This window comes from Oncorhynchus tshawytscha, linkage group LG03 (genome assembly GCF_018296145.1).
Source record: "Oncorhynchus tshawytscha isolate Ot180627B linkage group LG03, Otsh_v2.0, whole genome shotgun sequence".
Classification (NCBI taxonomy): domain Eukaryota; kingdom Metazoa; phylum Chordata; class Actinopteri; order Salmoniformes; family Salmonidae; genus Oncorhynchus; species Oncorhynchus tshawytscha.
In genome coordinates, this window is record NC_056431.1 from 17593331 (window position 1) to 17621315 (window position 27985).

The 27985-nt window shown below is 44.6% G+C and overlaps 1 protein-coding gene across 1 annotated transcript; it reads right to left on the bottom strand.

Annotated features, from left to right (window-relative positions):
* Nucleotides 1-144: 144 nt before the first annotated feature.
* On the bottom strand, nucleotides 145-27930 carry sh3bp5b (SH3-domain binding protein 5b (BTK-associated)). The gene is made up of 9 exons (XM_024394848.2): nucleotides 27573-27930; nucleotides 26916-26978; nucleotides 23483-23611; nucleotides 6305-6469; nucleotides 5956-6086; nucleotides 4939-4981; nucleotides 4423-4642; nucleotides 2761-3081; nucleotides 145-2230 (listed from the first exon to the last, which is right to left on the bottom strand). Exons 1-9 carry the CDS (start codon nucleotides 27648-27650, stop codon nucleotides 2013-2015), a joined length of 1368 nt encoding a protein of 455 aa, XP_024250616.2. The 5' UTR covers nucleotides 27651-27930; the 3' UTR covers nucleotides 145-2012.
* Nucleotides 27931-27985: the final 55 nt, after the last annotated feature.

The following is a 27985-nucleotide window of genomic DNA, read 5'->3' on the forward strand; positions in this document are numbered from 1 at the left end:
CTGGAGTTTGGGTCAATGGGTCATTTAACCAGTTGACTGAAGAATTTCAGGCTAGTGAGGAAAAAAAGACAAAAGATTAAGTTGATCTACATTTGTATAGAACTTCAGAAATGAACAAAGGCTTTTACTGCAGTGAACATCAGTTTATTGGATTCTTTTCAGAAAACAGGCACATAAACTGGAGACACAATGGAAAGTTACTTAACATAATGGAAGAAAACGGCTATGACAGGGACTGTCCATGGTTATATCCTTATATTCCACAGGGGAGGGTGACAGAGATAAACATCGACACATCATTACATTTGTACACGTACAGTACATACATAGACTGGAGTGTTCACAATAACAAATAGACTGCATACGCTTGTGCAATAGCTTGCTTTTCTCATAACTCAGTGACCAAATACCTTTCCCATGTGGCCATGGAGCATATTGGAGACCAGGAGAGGAAGACAATTTAACACCATTTGAGACAGATGACTCGGCCTCACAAACATCTGACAGTCTACTGTGTGCCACTTTAGCCAATATGGATCTACAATTTACTGTAGCTGATACTGTCTGTCAGAAATCACAACACTTATCAAATATTCTGTCAGTTTCCACAACAGGCCTCATCATTTTTCACCATCAGTTTCATTCAGTCATCTAGTTTCACTTTATCCTCAAGATTGGTCCAAGACAAAACCATCCTCAGATTCTGAGAATTACCTGGCTGGCCATTTGCATTCCGTTACAGAGAACTTTATATGAACGTGTCCATGGGCAGATATGGTTATCAAAAGTTCTGTCCTTGCGCTATTGCTCAGTTCTTAGTGTTACCGTCCGTGGGTGGATGTTGTCCCTCAGTACCGGGCCATTGGGGATGCCATGACAGGGAGATGGATGGAAGGAGGGCTAGAGGGGGTGACAGTGTCTGGAGGCCCATTTCCCTGGCACTGAAGAACCACAGGATGGAGGGAGCGAAGATCTACAATTATTATACTCTCGTTCAATCAGATTCCAAGTCCAGCTTTATGTGTACTGCAGGCGAGATGGATTCACAGTTAGCTCACTGGGAAATTAGTTGTGCAATAGAATACAGTTCTTTTAAGTCCAATTCTGAAGACCCCTATTGGACAAATGCACAGGCTGTCCGAAGAGATACCAGCCAGGGGGGTGTTACGTCTCCATGGTAACAAAACAGTTGCCATAGGCTCTATATGCTGTACACAGGATTACATAATGGTGAGAGTATTCACATGTCAAGTATCAGAGAGGATATAGCAGAGTAATATTACAAGTTATGAGGGTTATTCACAAAACTTAAACTCCATAAATGTATTTGTTTCTTTTTAGAAATCTTGACTTTAAATCTTGGCCTCATGCGTGCTCTTCTTTTACAAAAGCATAACACATATTGCTATCAATGTTTTGTATTTGACACATTTCTGTATTGGTAAAACAGGTGGCACATTCACTGAGACATCAAGTTTTATAAATAATCCCCATTTCTAATAGTCGAAGCTAGGAGTGCATTCTTTCATTTACCAACAATAGAATCACATCTTGTCTAGAAGTGCAGCTCCCTCTCAGGGAGAATATCACAGTAAAAAAAAAACACTGTCCCATTTCCCCTCATATACCATGGGCCCCCACCGATAGGATGTTAGCCAACACTGTTCTTAATGTGTGTGGAGTACAGTAGGGAATTATGGGAAGTCAATCTGACTGAGGTCTCAACGCTATGGGAGGGAGGTCAAAGGGTGAAAGGTCCTTTCTATAGGAAGTGGTGGTTTCATGACCTCACTCACCCTGGGTTGGGTCTTAAGTCTCTTCTCATCATAATCCATATGAACTGTATATACACTGACCATTTAGTTCATAGCATCTCATACTGAGCCACTTTCTGTTTACTTAGCCAGTATTAGTTCATGGGGTAGAATGGAATGTGTGTGTGGTTACTGGCAATACAGCACGTTGGCACACAAAGCAGGTGATGGGGTTAGCTTGTGGATTAGCTTTCCTCATCACACCCCGTTGATCAGAACCACAGTTTGGGGGGGGGCCTGGGAACGGCTTTGACGTTCGCGCTTGGCGTTCTTGGTGCTGTCGTTGCGCAAGCGTCGAAGAGACAGGAAGCTGAGGCGGCCCTCCAGGCCCGTGGTCTTCTTGGTGTTTGGGACGGTGGTGCTGTTGTTGTTTACAGTATTGTCCAGCTCACCCTCCGCTCCCTCTGCTCTGTCACCTGAAACACACAGCGAGGTATGTTGTGTGAGCCTGGTGATCGAGATAGATAAAGTATATTGGGAGCACCCCCCCCCAAAAAAACTCACGTAAACAGTAATGAATATCCTTTGTGTTTAGGAAGCCCTGCACACACACCCGTAGACTGTCATACCCAAGTCTTTTTCTAAAAGTTCCCACTGTGTTACCCTTTCTCACTGGTCCAAAACCTTCCGCAGGCTCTTAGGGACCCAGTGGAGATTAGGATGTATCCCCCAGCAGTAATGCTTGCCTGTGCCTCTTCACCTGCTCTGGCCTAAGCACTAGGCTAGATGTCACTATGACTAATAGGTCTCTCCTCTGGCTCAGGTGCAAGTCAGACAGGAAGCAGAAGACGATATGTCTTATTGAAAATAAAACACACACAACATCAATCTCTCTTTTTTCACTTGTCTGCATATGTACACACTACCTCATACAGTATGCAAATACACTCTCTAAACCCAGCTTTCCTTTTTTGGCACACACACACACACACACACACACACACACCTCTCTCCAGGTCACACTCCGGTGATGACGCCCCGCTACACTCGCTGCGTGGTCCCAGGACAGGAGAGATGAGGCCAAAGTCAGACAGCGAGACTGGGCTGGGAAGGTCCAGACTGCAGGGGCGTGAGGAGGGAGCAGGGGAAGAGGAGGAGGAGGGGCAGGGCGAGGAAGAGCTGGAAAAGGGACAGGGCGAGGGGAGGTCCTGGAGGCTGTTGGGGGAGTGGGAGGAGGAGACCAGGCTGCAGGTGGAGCGGGTCTCTGAGTCCTCCTCTGACATGAGACTGCTGCTGCAGGTCTCATCCTCAAATGACTCGGACGTCACTGCAGAGACAGAGAGAGGGGAAGAGTGGTTGAGATGTAACAAGCCTTTACTGTACAACTGAGTGTACATGCAGAGCATCAATGTGGCATCCACAAAATCCACATTCTCCAAAGAGCAAACAGGAAGCTGGAGATTGAGTGTGAAGGGGTTTAGGTGAAAAAGGGAGGGAGAGAGAGGGCAAGGGTAAGGAACGTAGAGAAAGGGTGTAGGAAGAAAAAGCAAACGAGGGAGACAGTTGGTGGGTAGAAGGGGGAGAGAGACTCCTTGAAATACTGCAGACACATACTTTACACTGAAAGTGGGAGTATGAGACATACAGCACTTCAAGACTAATATGAGATCCATTTCCCGTGTATGGGTCAAAAGTCACAAATTCCAACATGGATGGCGACTGTATGAATGAAGGAATGTTTTTATGACCTTGAACTATGGGCAATCGCTGATTCTTTTGTTTACTACCATTGGAGAGTTTGAAACAGACACAGCATATTACTGTTTATGTGGGTTAACGCGCAACAGCAATAACCTTAGCCAATGGCGGCTAAGTGGGTCAGCCAGCAGTAGGGCTCTGAGGTTGCCATGGAAACATCATCCCGCAGCCCATAATGCAGGACAATGGGAGGTGGATCAGTGAGTGACACACACTGCTGTAAACATCCACGGTCTTCGTCTGACTACAGTTCAGCCTCAATCTCATCACAGTGCGTATCTTCAGCACTTAACTGATTCAGGATCAGCTGTCATAAGTCAAGTCCTAACCTTAACCATAGGAGCTTAAACAGTAACGCCGTCTCTAGGCTAGTTGACATATCATGGGATCTTCTGCAAAGTCAATACAGGCATTTTAAATTAAACAGGAATTTCCTTTGAAAGAAAATGTAATTAACAGACTTCAAAAGAGCACATTTAGCATTTAGTATTGTACATTATTTAGACACCAACGCAGGGCAGTGCTTCACTTTCATTAAAGTCAACCTCAAACATCCTGTGCGCCTTTAATGTTCCAATTCTAGGAAAACATTCCAAGAAAACAGGCAACCCTCTCAGGAGCAGGACACAATCTTGATGTTTTCAAAGAATAGCCATTATTAAGACCTCCCTGCACAATATCAATAATGACGTTTTCTAGGAATTCCTACGAAGGGTTTCAAAGAACAAGTCAGAAGGAGAGTCAACAGGGTGTGTATGTGTTTATGTGCCATACCCAACTACTAGTGAAAAGTAGGCAAGGCTGGCTGTTTAGCCTCACTATGTAGGACAGCTGATCCAAGAACAGTTTCCGCAGTTTTCAAGCACAGAAATGAAATGACCAGAACATCATGCATTGTAAGTGTACTCACTGGAGATGCCATCTGACTCCATCTTGAAGCTGGCAATGTCATCCACTGCGACACTGTCGCCATCGGCGCCCACGCCCCGCCCCCGGGGGCCCATGGCTGAGTTGCGTCGGCGTTCGTGGATCTCGTCTGAGATCATCTCCAGGTTTCTCAGAGCTGTCTTGTACCCTTCTTTGGCCTGGCTCAGCTTGGCCTGCAACTCATCCACGTTCTTCTTTAGGTGCTACAGAAAGGGAGTCATTGTTAGCATTAGCTTGCTAAACACAGTTAAGTACACACACTCACACAAAGGCAGAAGGAGAAACCATCATTGCCATAAATGGTTTAGACCTGAGATGACATGGCAATATGTTCAAGGTCAAAGTTTATTGACCTAGGTCACATCAGTAAAGATCTAACCACAGTGCAGAGTCCACAATAACAAGACAGTAAGACTCCTAAAATCTAAAATACATTCAAAAAGGTCTATAAAGGCAGGCAAATTCCAGTGTAGTGTAGTGTAGTGTAGTGCTCACATACCTCAAGCTGTAGGTAGTACTTTGCCTTCAACTCAAAGTAAGGTCTGCGGGAGAGATGTCAATCAAAAAGAGAGCGGGAAGAGGGGGAAAAAAATAGGGAAGGAGAAAGATTAGAGGCAATGACAACTCAGAACAGCTGTGTACATATCACCAAGGCAACAGGGTGAGATATAGGGTTATCACATTAGATGAGCTAACCATGGAGAAAGGATTAGACAGAGAGCTGAGGCAACACAGAGCAAGACAGGCTCAGTCCCAACACTCTAAAACGGTCTCTTTTCTCATCTTCACACTAAATAGGTTTCAACCATACTAATTACACAAATCAAGTACATGATCTGTGGTCATGACGGAAAGGAGACAAGGAAGCTTTTTAAGACTATATGTAATTGGCAACAGCCTCAGTCACAGCAGGGAAACTACTTTACACTGTACACTCCCTCCCCAACACAGACCTCCAGTCTATGGAGTTTAGTAAAAACCTGACCGTATATACTAACCAGAACACCACCACATTGTCTCTCTTTGTGCTGCTAGGAACAAAAACAGCCACTATTTCATCATCAAAGGTCGAAAATGACACTTGCACGCCACAGGAGTTTGGTGGCACCTTAATTGGGGAGGACAGTCTCGAGGAATAAGTGTAATGGTATCAAATACATTACATACATGGGTTCCATGTGTTTGGTGCCATTCCGTTCATTTCTTTCCAGACATTATTACGAGCCGTCCTCCCCTCAGCAGCCTCCACTGTTGCACGCACATTTACTTTTTGCACATTTATATTCATTTATTTTGTTCAAGTTGACCTTTTTCAAGCTACTGAAAAATCTCCGCCATGAAAGATCAATGTCTTGGAAAAGGTCACTGTCGACAAATAAACATGAATGTGTGAATGTGTGAGTCGCAGACCATTTGGTAATTGATGCAGTGGTTGTATCAGGTTCACTTTGACTTCTCAGTCTTTTAACTACAGTGTAGTTGGGTTGTGGTCGCAACACAGTCATATGGGACTCACTTGGACTTGTTGATGGTGCGTTTGAGTTTCTTCTCCAGCTGTTTCATGCGGCCCATGGCTGCCGTGTACTTGGCTGCTGTCTCCTTGTGCACCAGCTCACTCCGTGTCTTTGTATGCTCCGCCTCCATCACCTGCAACAGCCAATCAGAACTCAGTCTCGCAACTACACGGAAATGTGACAATGTGACTTCCTAACTTGCGAAGCATTAATTTCCATCCACATTATGCCTTTAACCTTTGAATAGTAACATTCAGGTGTCAAATGTAGGTTTGACAGACAGTCATGTTGCACTAATGCAATTCGCAGCACCCCATTCCCTCCTCCCCCTCCATGCAGTACGGTACTCACCCTCTGGGTGGCGTGGTTGAGCATCTCCTGCCAGGCTGAGTCAAACTGCCTGGTGTCCTCCTCCAGGAGCCTCTGCTCTGCCAGGGCGATGGTCTCCTTGGCCGCACGCAGCACCTCCGTGGCCCTCTGGAAGTCCTGGGTGGCTCTCTGGGCCTCCAGCTGAGCCTGGGCAATGGGTAGAGAGACAACATGTCAGATATGCACTGAGATCAGCCACAGAACCAGACCTTCACTGGGTCTCCTGCAGAATCATCTGCACAACAGATGGGATGAGACCCTACCAGACATACTTCATGACTGGGTCTCTAGCTGGGCCTGGGCAACGGGTAGAGTGACAGCCTGCCAGACAGGCACCTAAAGAGGCCATGACATTCTGTCGCCAGCCAAGTTCTCTGTCACCATGAAATATTATGTGGGCCATGTCTGGCCATAGGGGTTGAACCCCTGCCCCTACTGGCAGCTGGCCAATGCCCATACTAGGCCAAATCCTTGATCTGTACACCTCAAGAGAACACTTTCCTCTCACAGGAAATTAACAATGGGCTCTTCAGTCAAGAAATTACTAATACAGTGTCTCTATATACAGTGGGGCAAAAAAGTATTTAGTCAGCCATCAATTCTGCAAGTTCTCCCACTTAAAAAGATGAGAGAGGCCTGTAATTTTTATCATATGTACACTTCAACTATGACAGACAACATTAGAAAAAAAATCCAGAAAAACATATTGTAGGATTTTTTATGAATTTATTTGCAAATTATGGTGGAAAATAAGTATTTGGTCACCTACAAACAAGCAAGATTTCTGGCTCTCACAGACCTGTAACTTCTTCTTTAAGAGGCTCCTCTGTCCTCCACTCGTTACCTGTATTAATGGCACCTGTTTGAACTTGTTATCAGTATAAAAGACACCTGTCCACAACCTCAAACAGTCACACTCCAAACTCCTCTTTGGCCAAGACCAAAGAGCTGTCAAAGGACACCAGAAACAAAATTGTAGACCTGCACCAGGCTGGGAAGACTGAATCTGCAATAGGTAAGCAGCTTGGTTTGAAGAAATCAACTGTGGGAGCAATTATTAGGAAATGGAAGACATACAAGACCACTGATAATCTCCCTCGATCTGGGGCTCCACGCAAGATCTCACCCCGTGGGGTCAAAATGATCACAAGAAAGCTGAGCAAAAATCCCAGAACCACACGGGGGGACCTAGTGAATGACCTGCAGAGAGCTGGGACCAAAGTAACAAAGCCTACCATCAGTAACAAACTACGCCACCAGGGACTCAAATCCTGCAGTGCCAGATGTGTCCCCCTGCTTAAGCCAGTACATGTCCAGGCCCATCTGAAGTTTGCTAGAGAGCATTTGGATGATCCAGAAGAAGATTGGGAGAATGTCATATGGTCAGATGAAACCAAAATATAACTTTTTGTTAAAAACTCAACTCGTCGTGTTTGGAGGACAAAGAATGCTGAGTTGCATCCAAAGAACACCATACCTACTGTGAAGCATGGGGGGGGGGGAAAGATCATGCTTTGGGGCTGTTTTTCTGAAAAGGGACCAGGACGACTGATCCGTGTAAAGGAAAGAATGAATGGGGCCAGGTATCGTGAGATTTTGAGTGAAAACCTCCTTCCATCAGCAAGGGCATTGAAGATGAAACGTGGCTGGGTCTTTCAGCATGACAATGATCCCAAACACACCGCCCGGGTAACGAAGGAGTGGCTTCGTAAGAAGCATTTCAAGGTCCTGGAGTGGCCTAGCCAGTCTCCAGATCTCAACCCCATAGAAAATCTTTGGGGGGAGTTGAAAGTCGGTGTTGCCCAGCAACAGCCCCAAAACATCACTGCTCTAGAGGAGATATGCATGGAGGAATGGGCCAAAATACCAGCAACAGTGTGTGAAAACCCTGTGAAGACTTACAGAAAACATTTGACCTCTGTCATTGCCAACAAAGGGTATATAACAAAGTATTGAGATAAACTTTTGTTATTGACCAAATACTTATTTTCCACCATAATTTGCAAATAAATTCATTAAAAATCCTACAATGTTATTTTCTGGATTTTTTTTCTCATTTTGTCTGTCATAGTTGAAGTGTACCTATGATAAATTACAGGCCTCTCTCATCTTTTTAAGTGGGAGAACTTGCACAATTGGTGGCTGACTAAATACTTTTTTGCCCCACTGTAACTACAATGTAAGCACTTCTTATAAAATGCTGTTTTTAAAAACAAGTGACACAAAACTTTTAGCTCAAACATTGACAGGAATAAACCAAATCAGCTGTTGAGTCAGCATGAAAAATAGCAACTAGGCGAAATAACAAACAAGCCACCAAAGGTCCTTGTGACTGACTATGGAAACTGCCAAACTGTCTTGTACATAAGATGTTCCTAACATCAAAAGGACAAATTTCTGAGAAAACACAAAGGTCATGACGGCATGACACATGGTTGTATAAGCAAAGTATACCTGCATCGTCTCATTTGACACTTACTGTATACAGCAGGGGAAGAGATTTAGGGCTCAAAGACCTCACAGCTGATAGAGTTATTGTCAAACACTTCACCTGTGTGTCTGTGTCCGAGTCTGTACCTGTGTCTGTGCCTGTGCACACGGATGTGTCTGTGCCTGTGCACACGGATGTGTCTGTGCCTGTGCACACGGATGTGTCTGTGCCTGTGCACACGGATGTGTCTGTGCACACGGATGTGTCTGTGCCTGTGCACACGGATGTGTCTGTGCCTGTGCACACGGATGTGTCTGTGCCTGTGCACACGGATGTGCGCGCGGCTGTGCCTGTGCCTGCGGCTGTGCGCGCAGCTGTGTCTGTGCGCATGTGTGTCTGTGCGTGTCTGTGTGCATCTGTGTCTGTGCGCGTGTCTGTGTGCGTCTGTGTCTGTGTGCACAGATGTCTGTGCGTGTAAGCGTGCACGTCTGCGTGTCTGTCTGCGTGTCTGTCTGTCTGTCTGTGTGTCTGTCTGCGTGTCTGTCTGTCTGTCTGTCTGTCTGTCTGTCTGTCTGTCTGTCTGTCTGTCTGTCTGTCTGTCTGTCTGTCTGTCTGTCTGTCTGTCTGTCTGTCTGTCTGCATGTGTGTATAAAACAAGGCTCCACATCTTGTTTTCCTATTAGTATCTATTGGTTGTATCAGTAACATCCAGCTTTATGTCAACCCATCCCTCCCTACCCATTCTGAATGTTCTGTTCTGAGGTCCACCAAAACATCGTAGACTGCTGCCAGAGAGAACATACAAGTATTACCCCTTTACTCTCTGTCCTCATTTTAGCCCAACCGGGTCACATAGTAATGGATAAACTCCAAAACAGTTCCCTCCTCCAGCCTCAGTTACGCTGAGGTACAGTACAAAGTGGAAGTTTAGGCTTAGACTTCCTGTGTGTGTGTTGCATTGCTGCAAAGCTAATCCTTTTCTCATTTATCCAATTTTCCTCTCTAATCTGTCAGTCATAGCAACTGACAGAAACCCCCTGTAGCTAGAACTAATACCCTAAACCCCTTTCTGCTCTGTCAGTCATAGCAACTTAAAGAACCCCCCTGTAGCTAGAACTAATACCCTAAACCCCTCTCTGCTCTGTGGGTACTAGTAAAGCGACAGAAACCCCCTGTAGCTAGAACTAATACCCTAAACCCCTCTCTCTGCTCTGTCAGTCACAGCAACTGACAGAAACCCCTGTAGCTAGAACTAATACCCTAAACCCCCTTCTGCTCTGTGGGTACTAGTAAAGCGACAGAAACCCCTGTAGCTAGAACTAATACCCTAAAAGTCATAGCAACTGACAGAACCCCTAGAACCCTCTCTGCTCTGTGGGTCACAGCAACTGACAGAAACCCCTGTAGCTAGAACTAACCCTAAACCCCTCTCTGCTCTGTGGGTACCTAAACCTAGAACCTAAACCCCTCTCTGCTCTGTGGGTACTAGTAAAGTGACAGAAACCCCTGTAGCTAGAACACCCTAAACCCCCCTGATCTGTCAGCACAGCAACTGACAGAACCCCTGTAGCTAGAACTAATACCCTAAACTCCTCTCTGCTCTGTGGGTACTAGTAAAGTGACAGAACCCCCTGTAGCAGTAAAGCGACAGAACCCCCTGTAGCTAGAACTAAACCCCTCCTGATCTGTGGGTACTAGTAAAGCGACAGAACCCCCTGTAGCTAGAACTAATACCTAAACCCCTCTCTGCTCTGTGGGTACTAGTAAAGCGACAGAAACCCCTGTAGCTAGAACTAATACCCTAAACCCCTTTCTGCTCTGTCAGTCATAGCAACTGACAGAACCCCCTGTAGCTAGAACTAATACCCTAAACCCCCTCTGCTCTGTGGGTACTAGTAAAGCGACAGAAACCCCTGTAGCTAGAACTAATACCCTAAACCCCTTTCTGCTCTGTCAGTCATAGCAACTGACAGAACCTCCCTGTAGCTAGAACTAATACCCTAAACCCCTCTCTGCTCTGTGGGTACTAGTAAAGCGACAGAAACCCCTGTAGCTAGAACTAATACCCTAAACCCCTCTCTGCTCTGTGGGTACTTGTAAAGCGACAGAACCCCCTGTAGCTAGAACTAATACCCTAAACCCCTCTCTGCTCTGTGGGTACTAGTAAAGTGACAGAAACCCCTGTAGCTAGAACTAATACCCTAAACCCCTCTCTGATCTGTCAGTCACAGCAACTGACAGAACCCCCCTGTAGCTAGAACTAATACCCTAAACTCCTCTCTGCTCTGTGGGTACTAGTAAAGTGACAGAACCCCCCTGTAGCTAGAACTAATACCCTAAACCCCTCTCTGATCTGTGGGCACTAGTAAAGCGACAGAACCCCCCTGTAGCTAGAACTAATACCCTAAACCCTTCTCCTATCTGTGGGTACTAGTAAAGCGACAGAACCCCCCTGTAGCTAGAACTAATACCCTAAACCCCTCTCTGATCTGTGGGTACTAGTAAAGCGACAGAACCCCCCTGTAACTAGAACTAATACTCTAAACCCCTCTCTCCTCTGTGGGTACTTGTAAAGTGACAGAACCCCCCTGTAGCTAGAACTAATACCCTAAACCCCTCTCTGATCTGTCAGTCACAGCAACTGACAGAACCCCCTGTAGCTAGAACTAATACCCTAAACCCCTCTCCGCTCTGTGGGTACTAGTAAAGCGACAGAACCCCTGTAGCTAGAACTAATACGCTAAACCCCTCTCCGCTCTGTGGGTACTAGTAAAGCGACAGAACCCCCTGTAGCTAGAACTAATACCCTAAACCCCTCTCTGATCTGTGGGTACTAGTAAAGCGACAGAACCCCCTGCTGTAGCTAGAACTAATACCCTAAACCCCTCTCTGCTCTGTGGGTACTAGTAAAGCGACAGAACCCCTGTAGCTAGAACTAATACGCTAAACCCCTCTCCGCTCTGTGGGTACTAGTAAAGCGACAGAACCCCCCTGTAGCTAGAACTAATACGCTAAACCCCTCTCCGCTCTGTGGGTACTAGTAAAGCGACAGAAACCCCCTGTAGCTAGAACTAATACCCTAAACCCATCTCTGCTCTGTGGGTACTAGTAAAGTGACAGAAACCCCCTGTAACTAGAACTAATACCCTAAACCCCTCTCTGCTCTGTGGGTACTAGTAAAGTGACAGACGCCCCCTGTAGCTAGAACTAATACCCTAAACCCCTCTTTGATCTGTCAGTCACAGCAACTGACAGAACCCCCCTGTAGCTAGAACTAATACGCTAAACCCCTCTCCGCTCTGTGGGTACTAGTAAAGCGACAGAAACCCCCTGTAGCTAGAACTAATACCCTAAACCCCTCTCTGCTCTGTGGGTACTAGTAAAGCGACAGAAACCCCTGTAGCTAGAACTAATACCCTAAACCCCTCTCCGATCTGTGGATACTAGTAAAGCGACAGAACCCCCTGCTGTAGCTAGAACTAATACCCTAAACCCCTCTCTGCTCTGTGGGTACTAGTAAAGCGACAGAACCCCTGTAGCTAGAACTAATACGCTAAACCCCTCTCCGCTCTGTGGGTACTAGTAAAGCGACAGAACCCCCCTGTAACTAGAACTAATACGCTAAACCCCTCTCCGCTCTGTGGGTACTAGTAAAGCGACAGAAACCCCCTGTAGCTAGAACTAATACCCTAAACCCATCTCTGCTCTGTGGGTACTAGTAAAGTGACAGAAACCCCCTGTAACTAGAACTAATACCTTAAACCCCTCTCTGCTCTGTGGGTACTAGTAAAGTGACAGACGCCCCCTGTAGCTAGAACTAATACCCTAAACCCCTCTTTGATCTGTCAGTCACAGCAACTGACAGAACCCCCCTGTAGCTAGAACTAATACGCTAAACCCCTCTCCGCTCTGTGGGTACTAGTAAAGCGACAGAAACCCCCTGTAGCTAGAACTAATACCCTAAACCCCTCTCCGATCTGTGGATACTAGTAAAGCGACAGAACCCCCCTGTAACTAGAACTAATACGCTAAACCCCTCTCCGCTCTGTGGGTACTAGTAAAGCGACAGAACCCCCCTGTAGCTAGAACTAATACGCTAAACCCCTCTCCGCTCTGTGGGTACTAGTAAAGCGACAGAAACCCCCTGTAGCTAGAACTAATACCCTAAACCCCTCTTTGATCTGTCAGTCACAGCAACTGACAGAACCCCCCTGTAGCTAGAACTAATACCCTAAACCCCTCTCTGATCTGTGGGTACTAGTAAAGCGACAGAAACCCCCTGTAGCTAGAACTAATACCCTAAACACCTCTCTGATCTGTGGGTACTAGTAAAGCGACAGAAACCCCCTGTAGCTAGAACTAATACCCTAAACCCCTCTCTGCTCTGTGGGTACTAGTAAAGCGACAGAAACCCCCTGTAACTAGAACGAATACCCTAAACCCCTCTCTGCTCTGTGGGTACTAGTAAAGTGACAGAACCCCCCTGTAGCTAGAACTAATACCCTAAACCCCTCTTTGATCTGTCAGTCACAGCAACTGACAGAACCCCCCTGTAGCTAGAACTAATACCCTAAACCCCTCTCTGATCTGTGGGTACTAGTAAAGCGACAGAAACCCCCTGTAGCTAGAACTAATACCCTAAACACCTCTCTGATCTGTGGGTACTAGTAAAGCGTTGACTCAACACTTTGCCCCAAACCCACCAATAGCGTGTCAAGGGAGGGTGATTTACTGTATCTGTGTGGGCATGAGTGTGTGTCCGTGGGTACATTTCCTGTAGAGGTTAAATATCATTCCAACGTTTTACAGTAAGGAGGATAAAACATTTCTGATCTGCCAAAAACTAAATCCCAACTGAACTATTGTTCAGTTACAGTAGCCTGACTAGTTTGGGAGGAAGTGAAGGTAGATCTACACTGACATGTCTCCTTCGCTGCAAGCAACTTATGAATAAGTCACAGCAGAGGAGAATTCCAACAGGATCTCATGTGACTAGAGATTCTGCTGAACTAATTTAAGTGAGGAACACATTGAGTCACCGTAAAGAAAACAAGTGAAATGAAGTGATCATTATTTCCTGCTCTCATCATGACCTATGTGGTATACGCCAAGACTCTACTAGACAAGGATCTGCAAGCCAAGATATTCCATTGATTTAGACAACATCCCATTCCCTACTATGGTAATTTGATTAGCCTTCCAAATGCCAACTCAGCACGAACTAAACAACCTCTGCCTTGTGGTGATCACACAACCCATTCACAGACCTTCTCATGACATGGATGGGTTTGACGTGCACATAGAGAGTTGGGTCCAACCACATGCTAACCAGTGTCTATCACTTCACTGTATGGATGAGTCATGAGCTTGAATGCCTAGGAATTCAACCGGGGCCGCTCGTTCACAAAATGGTTTGCCATGTTGTTCATGAGAATTGCAACATACACTTGCTCTTATTTAGATAAGTCTCTCCCTCTTTCTCCTTCGCTCCGTAAGCACATTCAGTGATCTACTATAAAATCATTCTGCATAGTTGTTTTCCAACTAATCCCAACAAGCAGACTCCATGCTGAGAAAACATGCCCCACTCCCAGGAACTCCCTATGTGCATCCAGTGTTGTCCACTTAATATAATGTACAAGGAATGATCTCTGGACAAAGTCTAATGGCTGACTCAGTTCATAGAAATAATACTGCATTGAAGCATAATACTGTACAGCACGATGTTCTTTGTGCATCTATCTCTGTCTTTATTTTACTTCAGCAGGAACCACTCCTAGATAGCAGGCTACTTAGTTGCACACTTACAGTTCATTCGGAAAGTATTCAGACATTTCCACATTTCTTTTTTTTTTTACGTCACAGCCTTATTCTAAAATGGATTAAATACAGTGGGGCAAAAAATTATTTAGTCAGCCACCAATTGTGCAAGTTCTCCCACTTAAAAAGATGAGAGAGGCCTGTAATTTTCATCATAGGTACACACCCAAAACGCAACACAAGTTTGAAGACAAAGAAATCTTTTTCTACCCAAGCTACGGATGAGTAGCTGTGTCTAAGCGGGTGAATTCAAGTCGAACCACCTAGCCTCCACTCCCCATCGGATTGTGGTATCTGCACCGTTTCATTCCTACGCTGTGAGCTCTGAGCTACAGAGATGTCTGTCCTCAGAAGAGCCCTTCCAGAACAAGGGCGAGGGAACAGACTCCTAAGCCAAAAGGACACTGACATCGTGAGGACAACCAGAGAGTTGCGCCGGAGAAGTGCGGCATTGAGCAGCCTGAACGGTCCACGTGGAGAACCCACGGAGACCTTCCCCAAGTAATTACATCATTATATTCTGACAGATATATTCTGACTCTCTGGTCTGATGAAACCAACTCTTTGGACTGAATGCCAAGCGTCACATATGGAGGACACCTGGCACCATCCCTACGGTGAAGCATGGTGGTGGCAGCATTATGCCACCACTTCAGTGGCAGGGACTGAGAGACTAGTCAGGATCGAGGAAAATATGAACGGATCAAAGTACAGAGAGATCCTTGATGAAAACCTGCTCCAGAGCGTTCAGGACCTCAGAATGGGGGCGAAGGTTCACCTTCCAACAGAACAACGACCCTAAGCACACAGCCAAGACAACACAGGAGTGGCTTCAGGACAAGTTTCTGAATGTACTTGAGTGGCCCAGCCTGAGCCCGGACTTGAACCCGATCAAACATCTTTGGAAAGACCTGAAAATAGCTGTGAAGCGAAGCTCCCCATCCAACCTGACAGAGCTTGAGAGGATCTGCAGAGAAAAAAACTCCAAATACAGGTGTGCCAAGATTGTAGCGTCATACCCAAGAACTCTCAAAGGCTGTAATCACTGCCAAAGGTAATGCAACAAAGTACTGAGTAAAGGGTCTGAATAGTTAGGTAAATGTGATATTCTTTTTTTTAAATACATTTGCACCAAAAAAAAATACTGCTGTTTTTGCTTTGTCATTATGGGGTATTGTGTGTAGACTGAGGGGGGAGAAAACAATTTAATCAATTTTAGAATAAGGCTGTAACGTAACAAAATGTGGAAAAAGTCAAGGGGTATGAATACATTCCGAATGCACTTCATAAATATATAAGTACATTTATTAGTATTTAGTAGTGTTCTGTTCCTACTGTATACTGCAGATAAACTGAATGCCAACAGAGAGACTTCTCACAGCAGGCCTACTGCTGTACACCTGCTCCTCTATAAATGATTGGCAACCCAGCCCTTCTCCTTAATCCTCCTCTGCCTACTCTTCTCCTCCATCACCAGTTCAGTCCTGCTGCCACCGTGATCCATCATTCTATCCTTTTCAGTTTACTCATCCCATCTTTACCCTTCATTTTCAGCTGCACAGTGATGGTGTTAAAATTTAAAAAAAGACTTGAGCATAATTTCTCAGCCACCTTTCAAAGCTGGGCCTCTCAGGAACTCACAGAGTATTAATTTGGTTAACCGGCACATGTTCAGATAAACATCTCGTTGCTACATATTCACGCTTGCCTCCATGGCTGCACGCATGTAAGAGAAGCTTTGAAATATGAAGCCTTCCTATAATCTTCACATTTGACAAGACGTGCCAACACTTCAAAGACCAGAGCGTTTCAGCTAAACATTCCTCAGCATAGGCTATCATCACTGGAATAGTATCAGCTTTCAGAAGAGAACACAGACACACAGCTATTTTCCAAGAGAATTAACTGATTTAATCTCCCCAGTTAAGCAGGGCAATTAATCTTGGTGAAAAGGGAGTTGGAGGTCAATGATTTACAGTCAGATAGTAAACATGCATCTCTGCAGTCACGCTTCGCTAGCCTTGGCCTTAATTGTGTCCCGATTGAGACTGTTCCTTTTGCTGTGAGACACAAACAAATTGTGACTGGCCTAGATATGTCAGAGACCCACAGAGTTAATCCTGGAGAAGTCGTTATACCGCACATGACTCAGGGAGAGCTCGTCTTCATCACATGCTTCATGGTCTGATGCTACAACAACCTAGAAGCTGACAACTGATCAGGTCAGTCTGAATGTTCTCTGAGGCAAAGTGAAGGACAACCGTGTTCCGGCATGGACATGGGGATGCAAGCCACTTGTTCCAGGTGGTTGCTTAGCCATTGTTTAACTTCAGTGTTCCAGTCGATGTCTAATGTGCTGAAGCACCACTTGTAATGAACAGCTGCCTCTTGGATTCCTCAGCACCCTCATACAATGTTCCATGGCTGCAGGCTTGGACAGCAAGCGTTGACACCCAGGGGCGGACGGCACGAAATGCCATTTTTAGCCCAGAGGGCCTGTCGAACTTGGGGTTTTAGAGCAAAATGATAATTATTTGGCTAACAATGGGGAAAGAAATGGGCTGGTGTGGGGGCCTCGAGAAAATAAATGGGCCGCGAGTTAGAAATGATAGGGATAATTTCAGGTCCCAGTCTGCCCCTGTCAACACCCACACACACAAACGTTAGCCAACCAGAACAATAGCCACATGCACAGCTCACACACAGCTGTATTGAGTCATTGTCAAGCTGAGCTGCCATTATTAAAACAGCTCCAGTCCTGCTTGCTGAAGCAGTGATGTAACCAGGGCTGACCAGCATCAACATGCACCACAGGACAGGCTGGCCTCCCACCTCCCATGAGGCCAGAGCATGGCTCCAGCACACGGCCACGACCTTGTCTCTGCTCCCCTTCTCCATCCTTCCCATCCTAGCCACATGACCCTCACCCTCTCAGTGCTATAAGCCTGCCAAAAACCTCTCTCCACAGGAGAGAAAGAGACAGGTCACAGATGGTCTCTTGACTTTTCAGGATTACACAATGACACTAACCGTCTTAACCCAATCTCCATACCCTCAGGGATATACTGGCTGTTCTGTAATACATGGAACTGAGTTACTGTGGTGGTAAAGGAGACTGTCTGGCACAAGGTTCCCTATTCTACCACAACCAGTATCTTTCCAGGGAAAGACATGACAACATTCTTCTTGCACTGCAAGAATGCATGTAGTAATTGTAATAAAATGCAATATTTACAGTATGACCATATAAATTCCTACAAACTCTCTCCAGGTCCTTTTGCTTTATCCCGGACACCATGGTGACAGGTTGACGTATTAGAGCCCCCAGCCTCTGACAAAGATGTGCAGGGACCTATAGTCTCCTTTGTAGCTGTGATCCATCTGCCCTTGACTCAGAGCCAGAGAACAATCCCATACATCAGCTAGAGACAGCTCTCTCCCCCAGCCTGAATCTATTCCAGCTGTACCAAATCCAACCAATCTACTGGATGATCTCCTCCAGGCCTGAAGGATTTTCATTGCTTTCCTCCCCCAGCCAGACACCACTAAGCCCCACATCTGTTCAATCTATGGCCATCATGGAGGTCAGTTCATAACTAATCTCACAGACATATCCACAGTCGGTCTCCTCTGTTCTGGACCTCAGGCATCTCCCCTCCTCTCTCTCATTATCCGTCTCTCCTTCGTTCTTCCCACCTCCAGACGCACTGCGGTTAGATGACTGAGGCAGGCAGGGGGTGAGATGATCTCGACTGTGCACTTCAGTTCAGCTACGTGGTAATCACTGTCGGTAACGGGCCATGCAGGAGAGAGCGAGAGGGAGGGGGGAGGTAAACTGTGCCCAAACCTTGCACCAGCCACAACACATCACCATCACCATTCTCCTCCTCTCTATTGTTCCACCTTTCCCCCCACTAGCTGTACCTACTCTCCAGACGAGATGGGGCAGCTGAGGGGGAAGGGCAATAGGACTTCAATGTTTAATGCTAACCAGGGATGGGGTCAATTCTGTTTCAATTATGACTGGTCTACTTTTGTCAAGTCACACTCTTCAAACCTGAGGTGAACGAGAAGGAAACTAAACATATTTCATGAGGTATAAGAAAAGCACTTTTCATCATTTTACACTACTGGTGACTGCAGCAATCGAGGCTGATTCAGCACTTTAAAAATGGGAGCTGTCAAAGAAAGTGCAGGGTGCCCAAACGACCCCTCGGGAAACATACAGTGCAGGGTGCCCAAACGACCCCTCGGGAAACATACAGTGCAGGGTGCCCAAACGACCCCTCGGGAAACATACAGTGCAGGGTGCCCAAACGACCGGCTGAGTCAAGCCGTCTCTGATCCACTTACAAGGGCAGTCAGCCATTAACTTGTGACACGTACTACCTCAGGATATACAAGTCTTCTCAACATCTACGGTAAGTAACCATCTATTGTTTTGTTACGCAAAAGCCTGAGTTATGGTGTGCGTGTGTGTGTGTGTGTGTGTGTGTGTGTGTGTGTGTGTGTGTGTGTGTGTGTGTGTGTATCTAGAGTATCTAGACCAAAGTCAAGGGAATTTTTCCACAGAGCTGCCACTCCCTGTGTACCTTATCATTAGCCTTCTAAAGCAAATGATAATGTATTGCTCACGTAGGCTACTTCAACAAACCAGAGGAATAGAGAATTTTCACCCCTCTGGGCAAACAATGATTCAAGTTCAAAGTTGTGTACATGCTCACCCACTGACGGAGAATGGAAAGATGGAGGTGGAGATACGTTGCAATAGGAGAGGAGGATAGAGTATAGAGGAATAGGAAGATAGAGGAAGAGTGTTTATGTTGCATAATTGATTCAGGACTGCTGTGTTAGGATGGGCTCTGCCACAGTCACCACTGTGAGGTTGATTAACTCAACCATGTCAGAGAGGCAGCCATTTACCGCACCTTTGATCCATTTCAACCTCAACCGCTTTGTAATGCTCCCAACCACACCATCGACCTATGAGACCTGTGTGTGTGTGTGTGTGTGTGTGTGTGTGTGTGAGAGAGAGAGTGACCCGTGCCCTAGAATCGCCCTTTGCAGTCAGGTCCCACTGACTTCTTGTTGCAGAGCTCAGCATTGTATGACAGACAAGCGAGTCCTGCACTTGTTCATAATTAAGATGCCGGCCAACCCTAGTGTGGAAATAAGAGCCACAGAGTTGTTTTTTTAAAGTTTCAGTCTCAATCCCTCGAGTATGTGCCAAACTCTTATTGAATTCCTGAACAACACATCATGGCTTCATACCATTGCTTTCGGTGAAATAACTGGGCCAGTAGATGCAGGGGTGCAACTTTGGTTTTAGGAATGAGGGGGACATAACCCGGGCATCTGAAGCTCATTTTATGCATTTCTACTAGGGCTGTCACCGACAAAAATTGAATCTTGGTCAACCAAGAGTAGTCTTTTCTTTTATTGGTTGAAATGTTCAAACGTGTATTTTTCTATATATAGACACACCCTAAGTGTTTTAATAAAATCAACTATATGTACTGAACTTGTCTGATGCTTTAGGCAGGCTGTTTGATTAAATAACTAAGACACACAAATGATTCAAGAGAGAGCCAGAGATCAAGATAGCCAGAAGAAAAAAGATAAAAAATCCCGCTGCTCCCGCTTCGCAGAATTACGCTTCTGAAGTTGCCGGCAATAGGCTACACCAGCACCGGCTACACTATTTGGATGGCCAATTTATCTTACCATTTCTACCAGTCTGCATGCTAGTTCTGATTTTTATATGCACATTTTCATGGTACAGTTTAATTTAATTTATAAGTCTTTGTATCTCAAAATCATTGTCTGTGGTTAATTTACATTCTATCTAAATGAAAATGATGAAAATCTAAAAGTAACTTTTATTGCATTGCCAACTATGTAAAAATAGCATACATAAAGCCAACACATAAAAACATTGCAGCCTGCAGGTAGAAAATATCCTGATAAAAATAAATATCCTATGAATCACATTGGCTACGCATGGCCTGTCTGCAATGAACTTGAAACATTGTATCAACTATGAACTGTGTCACCCAGAAACCTGTGCTAGCAAACTTGAAACATTGTATGAAATATTCTGGGCCCTCAGTTTCCCGCAGCAGTGAGCTCTGGACAGACACAGCTGTTGGCCATTTGTGAAAGCGATATGAAGTTTACACTGGATCAGAGCTTTACATTTTCATGTCAAATGTTTATCGAAAGGGAGAGAGCTGGAAATATCGTTCAAATCCTTTGAGAAACTATTGTCATTCTCAATTGATTGTAAAAACAGACTTTGTTAACTTGCTGTTTGAGGTGAAGAAAAATTAGTTGGAGAAGCTCCACAGCTCATTATAGGAACATTTATGGGCCTAAATTTGTGTGCAAGCCAGGTAGACTAGTCCTACTTCTATATGCGTAAACAGGTGTGCATCCTTATTCAACGTTGACAGGAGCGTTTCAAACAAAAGACGATTAATAAATTGACAAAACTCGTAAATGGAATGAAATAAAAACGTGCCATCCCTGTGGCCCCTGGATTACTCCACTGAGACCAGTGCAAATCAGACCAGTGTGCCAATGAACAAAATAACTGCTCCACTAAAACAAATCTTGTGTTTTCAATACAGACCCTTTTTGTCATTAAGTATTCCATATAAGGCACCCATACCTTCTGAAAGATGCACAGTATACCCTTCATCTTGTAATAAATGACATCTAGTGATGCATAACTTGACATTTCTGCCACCCATTGTGACATTCTGGGAGGATAACCAACCATCCAATTAATAGCAATGCATTTCTTAGCCTCTATAAATGCCAGGTTCCATAGTTTCTTCTGGTAACTGTCTCCAGTATCAACATTTCCAAGCAAACAAAAACAGCGGGAAGGGAGAATCTGTAGACATTCTGAGATAAAAGAACATACTCTTTTCCTGAACTCAGCCCCAAGATCATAACATATGCAAACACGTCCCCTTTCGGATTTTACACCACCAGCAGAGGAACTACATTTCTGACTGCAAGATATTCAGTTTTACTGGCATAGATGACGTTCTATGGATGGTCTTAAACTGCAGTCATTTATGTCTGAGATTATATGAACATGACTGGGCATTCAAACATATCGGTTTCCATCATCAGTAGTGTCTCCCAGGTCTTCGTCACATTTTTTTTGGCCATGTTTTGCGTCATCAGGAAAAGCCTCTATAAACCCTTGATACAGATTGGAAATCAACTTTAGAGGGTTGTTAGACTGCCTTAAAATTGTATAAATCTTTGAAGCTTCTGGCTTGTCCAGTGTTGGTGTTTGCAAAAGTTCACCTCAGCGCCGTCACAGACTGGTCTTCCCTATTTGACGGACCCTGCTGAGACCCGTCACCATCTGATCCTGCTCAGATGAATATCGGTCTTCAATCGTTTGGCCCCTGGGTTTATTGACTCAGGTCTAGTGTGATTGAGGCAAAAATAATAGCTAAAGTTAGTGATCTAGCTAGCTAACCTTAGCCAACTTTTGGCTAGCTCTAATGGTCCACCAACTGGCGAAAACTAGCCAAGTTAATTTACTTCTGTTAAAACGGGACAATAAAGGCTACAAAACATTTCCATACACACTAAAGCAGTTAGATGCTGCTCCCTGACAGATAGCTAGAGGCTAAAGCTGAACTGGCTGTGGTAGCTACTAGCTAGCTAGTTCATTCTCTTCAGACGAGAGGGGATGAACATTAGCTAACGTTACATGTCAGTTACACTACTAGCTCAGCACTGCAAATAAAAAAAAGTCTTAAATCAAACAGCTGTTAACTTGCCAACTACAGTGGGGAGAACAAGTATTTGATACACTGCCGATTTTGCAGGTTTTCCTACTTACAAAGCATGTAGAGGTCTGTCATTTTTATCATAGGTACACTTCAACTGTGAGAGACAGAATCTAAAACAAAAATCCAGGAAATCACATTGTAGGATCTTAAAGTAATTAATTTGCATTTTATTGATAAAATGATATGATAAAACTGCTGAGGGGCAAAAATGATATTTCAATGTGGGGGGGTTGTGCACCTGAGTAGATGTGTGAAAGGTAGACAGAGGAACTCATACAATCCAATATCCTCAAACTTAGAATAACTTCCTTTTTCCATAAGGAAACTTAATTTGTGTTGTCAGGGGCATTAACATAAATCACAACCACACAAAGGTGCATTCTCATTAAGGAGCCATATAGAGGTTGCCTGAATGAGAGGAACACAATGCCCAAAGCAGAGCTAAGAACACCAGAGGGGACAAAACCTTTTCACGTCTGGTTTGGTCCTGGCGATTCCTCTCTGACTGTTTCCAGCTGCAGGGCTCTATTATCCAGATGAGCAGGTGGCAGCAGCTCCCCTCTAACAATAACTACGGCTTTTCAGATTTGGGAACCAAGATCACAGCTTCACACAGAGCCCCCCTCATTAAGCAGCCGGGGCTTTAACACTTAGTGATGTCGTTGTTAGAGCCATCACTCATTGTTACCGTGTATTGAGGGGTAATTAGACAAATGAGGGCAAAACCCTGCAGGCCATTCACTTGTCCAAGCAAGTCAAGCTAGGTAAATAGGGAACACTTCATTTAATAGTCCAGCCCATTTGGTGTTCAATGTGATATTTGCTTAGTATTTAGAAATGATGTGTAGTCAACCTGGTATCAAATAGTATGTGCTGGTTTTAATGAATCCCAAAGAAACTAGGCAAATAGAATGCAAACTAGGCAAATAGAATGCAAACTAGGCAAATAGAATGCAAACTAGGCAAATAGAATGCAAACTAGGTAAATAAAGCATTTCCGATAAATAAAAGATTTTGGACTGTTTCTAGGGTCAATATGAGCAGAGACCCCCGGCCCGTAGTCCCCCTGTTCACCCAGTGGTGTCCCACCTGTCTGGCCACTCTCCGGGCCTCCCAGTAGGGTTTGGACTCCTCCACCGCCTTCCCAATCTTCTTGACCAGCTCATCCAGCTTCACCGTGGCCTCAACCAGGACCGAGCGGAACTTCTGCCTGGCATCCTGGAGAGAAACAGGGAGAACAGGTTAACTAGGACTGTAGCGAACTTCCAATCCTTTGCTTGCTATGAATGTTCACAAAGGTCATAGAAGACTCAACAGTCATCTCAATGTTTAGGCGATGACATCATTACGTCATTGTTCTTAACCGTTTAACCAACCGGAGTTAACACTTGACAGCAAATATTAAGTTAGGCGCAGCAGGATTTCACAAAACCAGAGTATTCAGTCAGACTCTTAAGGTAATGAAATACATTTTGACGTACGAGTCGGGGCTCCCCCTCCTTCGATTATAAGAATTGAAAAGGCCAGTGTCCTAAAATTGCATTAGTCTGTTATCAAGTTAACAGGGGCAGCGATGTTGATGTAACCTTCAGACAGAAGCAAACAGGTAATTAACAAAGAAATGGCCATATGGAAATGATCATAGGAAATAGCCTTTTATGCGACACACCATCAGCTCCTGTTAATGTTTATGCATCTGTCATGGTGGTCAGATGTAAAAGCCCCCAGCTAAGCATGCTGATAAAGCCAATAACAGGCCTCCATTCAATCATATCAAAGTTCATCTAATCTGAAACATTCATTTGTCTTGAAACCGTTTTAGATAAGGCAGAAGAGATTTTTCTGAGAACAAGCAAGTGGGGTCAAATGTGACGTCCAGAAGGAGACATGATGGTGGACAGAAACCAAAAACAAGCATGAAAACAGATTCCTGGAGATGTCAGTGTGGAAAAAATATATTGGACTTATGCAATAAGTTGATTGGATTGTTTTCAATTCTTTGAAAGGTTCAATCTGACCATGGGATTTGATGTAAAGAGACTATAAATAAATCTGCACCAGTGTTCAGGACTAAGATATCCTTCCTGTTACCGGTTCAAATCTGAGGGATGGAAGGCCAATTGTGAGAACAGGGCAGGGACACACACTTCCTGTGACATCATCAGTCATCCTGCAACAAGCTAGCATCTGAGGACAAACACCATAGCCCCTGAACCCTAGCCCCTAAACCCTAGCCCCTAAACCCTAGCCCCTAAACCCTAAACCCTAGCCCCTAAACCCTAGCCCCTAAACCCTAACCCTAGCCCCTAAACCCTAGCCTCCTTCCCATTCAGTGTGTATGAAGATCAAGGAACCAAATACAGAGATGGCTCCACCACCGCTGTTTGCCATTTGCTCAATAGAGAAAATTCAGAGGATGGGTCCCCCCTTTCTCCATCTCTCCTCATAATGCATTTCATCCCCCACTCTAATCCATCCCTTTTTTCTGTTCTCATTTCCACCAGCTCCCTCTTTTTCTCCTCTAGCTGATACAGCAGAGGTTACAGTACAGTGCAGTCTTTCCGTCCCTCACACCTCAGAGGTTACAGTACAGTCTCTCTGTCCCTCACACCTCAGAGGTTACAGTACAGTCTTTCCGTCCCTCACACCTCAGAGGTTACAGTACAGACTCTCTGTCCCTCACACCTCAGAGGTTACAGTGCAGTCTCTCTGTCTCTCACACCTCAGAGGTTACAGTACAGACTCTCTGTCCCTCACACCTAAGAGGTTACAGTGCAGTCTCTCTGTCTCTCACAGGTTACATTGCAGTCTCTCTGTCTCTCACACCTCACAGGTTACAGTACAGTCTCTCTGTCTCTCACACCTCACAGGTTACAGTACAGTCTCTCTGTCTCTCACACCTCAGACGTTACAGTACAGTCTCTCTGTCTCTCACACCTCACAGGTTACAGTACAGTCTCTCTGTCTCTCACACCTCAGAGGTTACAGTACAGTCTCTCACACCTCAGGGTCGAGCAGACCTTTGCTTTTGTGATGCATTTCATCTCCTCGGTCACAGCCTCCTTATACACTGAACACCATGTCAAACACACAGTCGTAAACCTACAAATATTTGAATTCAATCCAAACCCTTTGTATAACTGTATTGCCCTTTACCCAGATACATATTTTTCCACTTGGATGGTGATATTGATATTTTTTAAATGTATTTTTATTTATTTTACCTTTATTTAACTAGGCAAGTCAGTTAAGAACAAATTCTTATTTTCAATGAAGGCCTAGGAACAGTGGGTTAACTGCCTGTTCAGGGGCAGAACGACAGATTTGTACCTTGTCAGCTCGGGGGTTTGAACTTGCAACCTTCCGGTTACTAGACCAACGCTCTAACCACTAAAACTTCTCAGATGTTAATGGAACTACAGCCATTGTTCTGCATTTCCCCTTGTCACAAAAGCAGTCACATGTGCTCCTTGACATGATCAATACAAACCCTACAGCCAATAGTCCATTACCAGGGCATGATGACAGGCCTACATCCACCGTGCTCCACTGCTGGCGATCCTCATCACTCCATCAACACCAGAAGTTCTGCCAAATCTGTACTGAGCAGTAGTTAAGATTTCTTCCTTTTATATTTTGTGATTTTTTAAGGGGGACTGCGGCACCCTCAGCACCCCTACTTCCCTCGGGTATGTACTTGAGAAATGGTGAATCAGTACATCTGTTCGTTTATCCCCTTTGAAGTCAAATACATTAAAAACGTTGGACATTATTCCTTGCTCTCTCAGAAAAGAAACATACTGGATATTATTTTGTTTGTGTTTTCGTGTATTTAAAAAAAAATCTGTTATTTTGAGACATTCATTTTGTTTACAGATCGGAGGAGCCATTGGTAAGGACTCAAGTCCATGTCAAATAGACACGCTTCACCGATTGGTGCACCGTTTACTCCAACAGCGGACAGCTTTGCATTGAGACCACATCAAACTGGGTCTACACATAAACAGATTTGATCATGATCCGCTGACTCAACATCAACACAGAGGGGGTATATCTGAACTCGAAAAACAACTAAGTATTCGACAAGAACTCATTGAACCTCAAGATCAATTGAAACACTGTACAAGTTCTTTAAGCTTTATGCTGATCAAGTCAGTGAGGATCCAGTAACATTAGAAATGACAGGTATTTTATAGACTGAATGCCTTTGACCCAAACGGATGTCCTAAAGAGACGTTCTACTGTAATACAGTTCCAAAACGGTATATGACTGACAGAGCTGTGTGCTACTATTTTACTGACATTTAACAGCATCCAAAGATCATCATTCTGCAACATAAACCACCTCAATGACCAGAACGAATCATCTTTCATATGCAGAGGTCAATGTCTAATGGTTGAAAGGAAGTCTTTGATAGGGGGTCAGCTTGTCAATCAGTATCAGCCATGTGGTGCACTTTGGAGGGAACATGTATGTTAAACTTGAAAGTGTGTGTGTGTGTGTGTGTGTGTACGGTCTTACCTCCAGTTGTGTCTCACATCTGTTGATGTCATCTGTGGACTGGTTGAGTTTCTCCAGTTCTCCCTGTAAGAAAGAGAGCATAGGACAATATTGAGCAACACCAAGAGAAAGGAATGTACAGTATCTGGGAAGTCTGCAACATCTGGAATGTGTTACACTAGGCTGAAATACTAGACTGGACAATAGAAGTTAGCCAGAGTGATGGTTTGAACGAACACAAGGATCAGCTACTATCTTGATTTATGGATATATTAAATGCACATAGCTTTTATGTTATTTTTCAACCAATGAATAGCCTAATACAAAGCAGAGGGTATATTCAGATGAACATGCTATTGAGTGTCAGGCCTTTACTCCCATGCATTCCATTAAATCAAAAACAAGTGTGGCTAAAACATAGACAATCATAAACATAACCAGTAGGCCTACATCGCAACTAAGTCAGGTACAATACTGACCTTTTGTTCAAGGTAGACAAACAAATCAATTTGATAAATCAATACATGAAAAACTCTTTTTTTTAAATAGCCCAAATCAGATAAGACTTTCTGCCAGGGATAATACATACTCTTAAGATGTGCACTGTATCAAATGCAGTTAAATTCATTAATTAGTTAGTCTCAATTGAAACAAAGAGCAATTGTTATTATAACGTACCTGAATTCTAGGGTCCACTTCCTCTTCTTCGTATTCCGAATCTTCGTCAGACCTATTTTCCTTCTCCAAATGGTCCATTCTGGATGATAACGCAGACTAACTGTGTGCTGTCGGAGCGAACAAAGCCAATTTCCAAGAGACGCTCTAACCGCGTGACAGGAGTTTCACGAACACGCTCAATCACACTGCAACGTTAGCGATGATAAAAACGACGTTTGAAATATTTATATCTATATCAAAGCGCTATACAGGTCATTGAAAGACAAAAGAGTGATAATCGTCTTGTATGTTAATTGACATAGCAGCACTCTACCTGCGTCCAATACCGAGCCACTGAGGAAGTGATGATGAAATGACTTTTATCTACAGCGTAGCGTTACGCCCCTTCTGCTGTCCAAACCGATGCATTTATA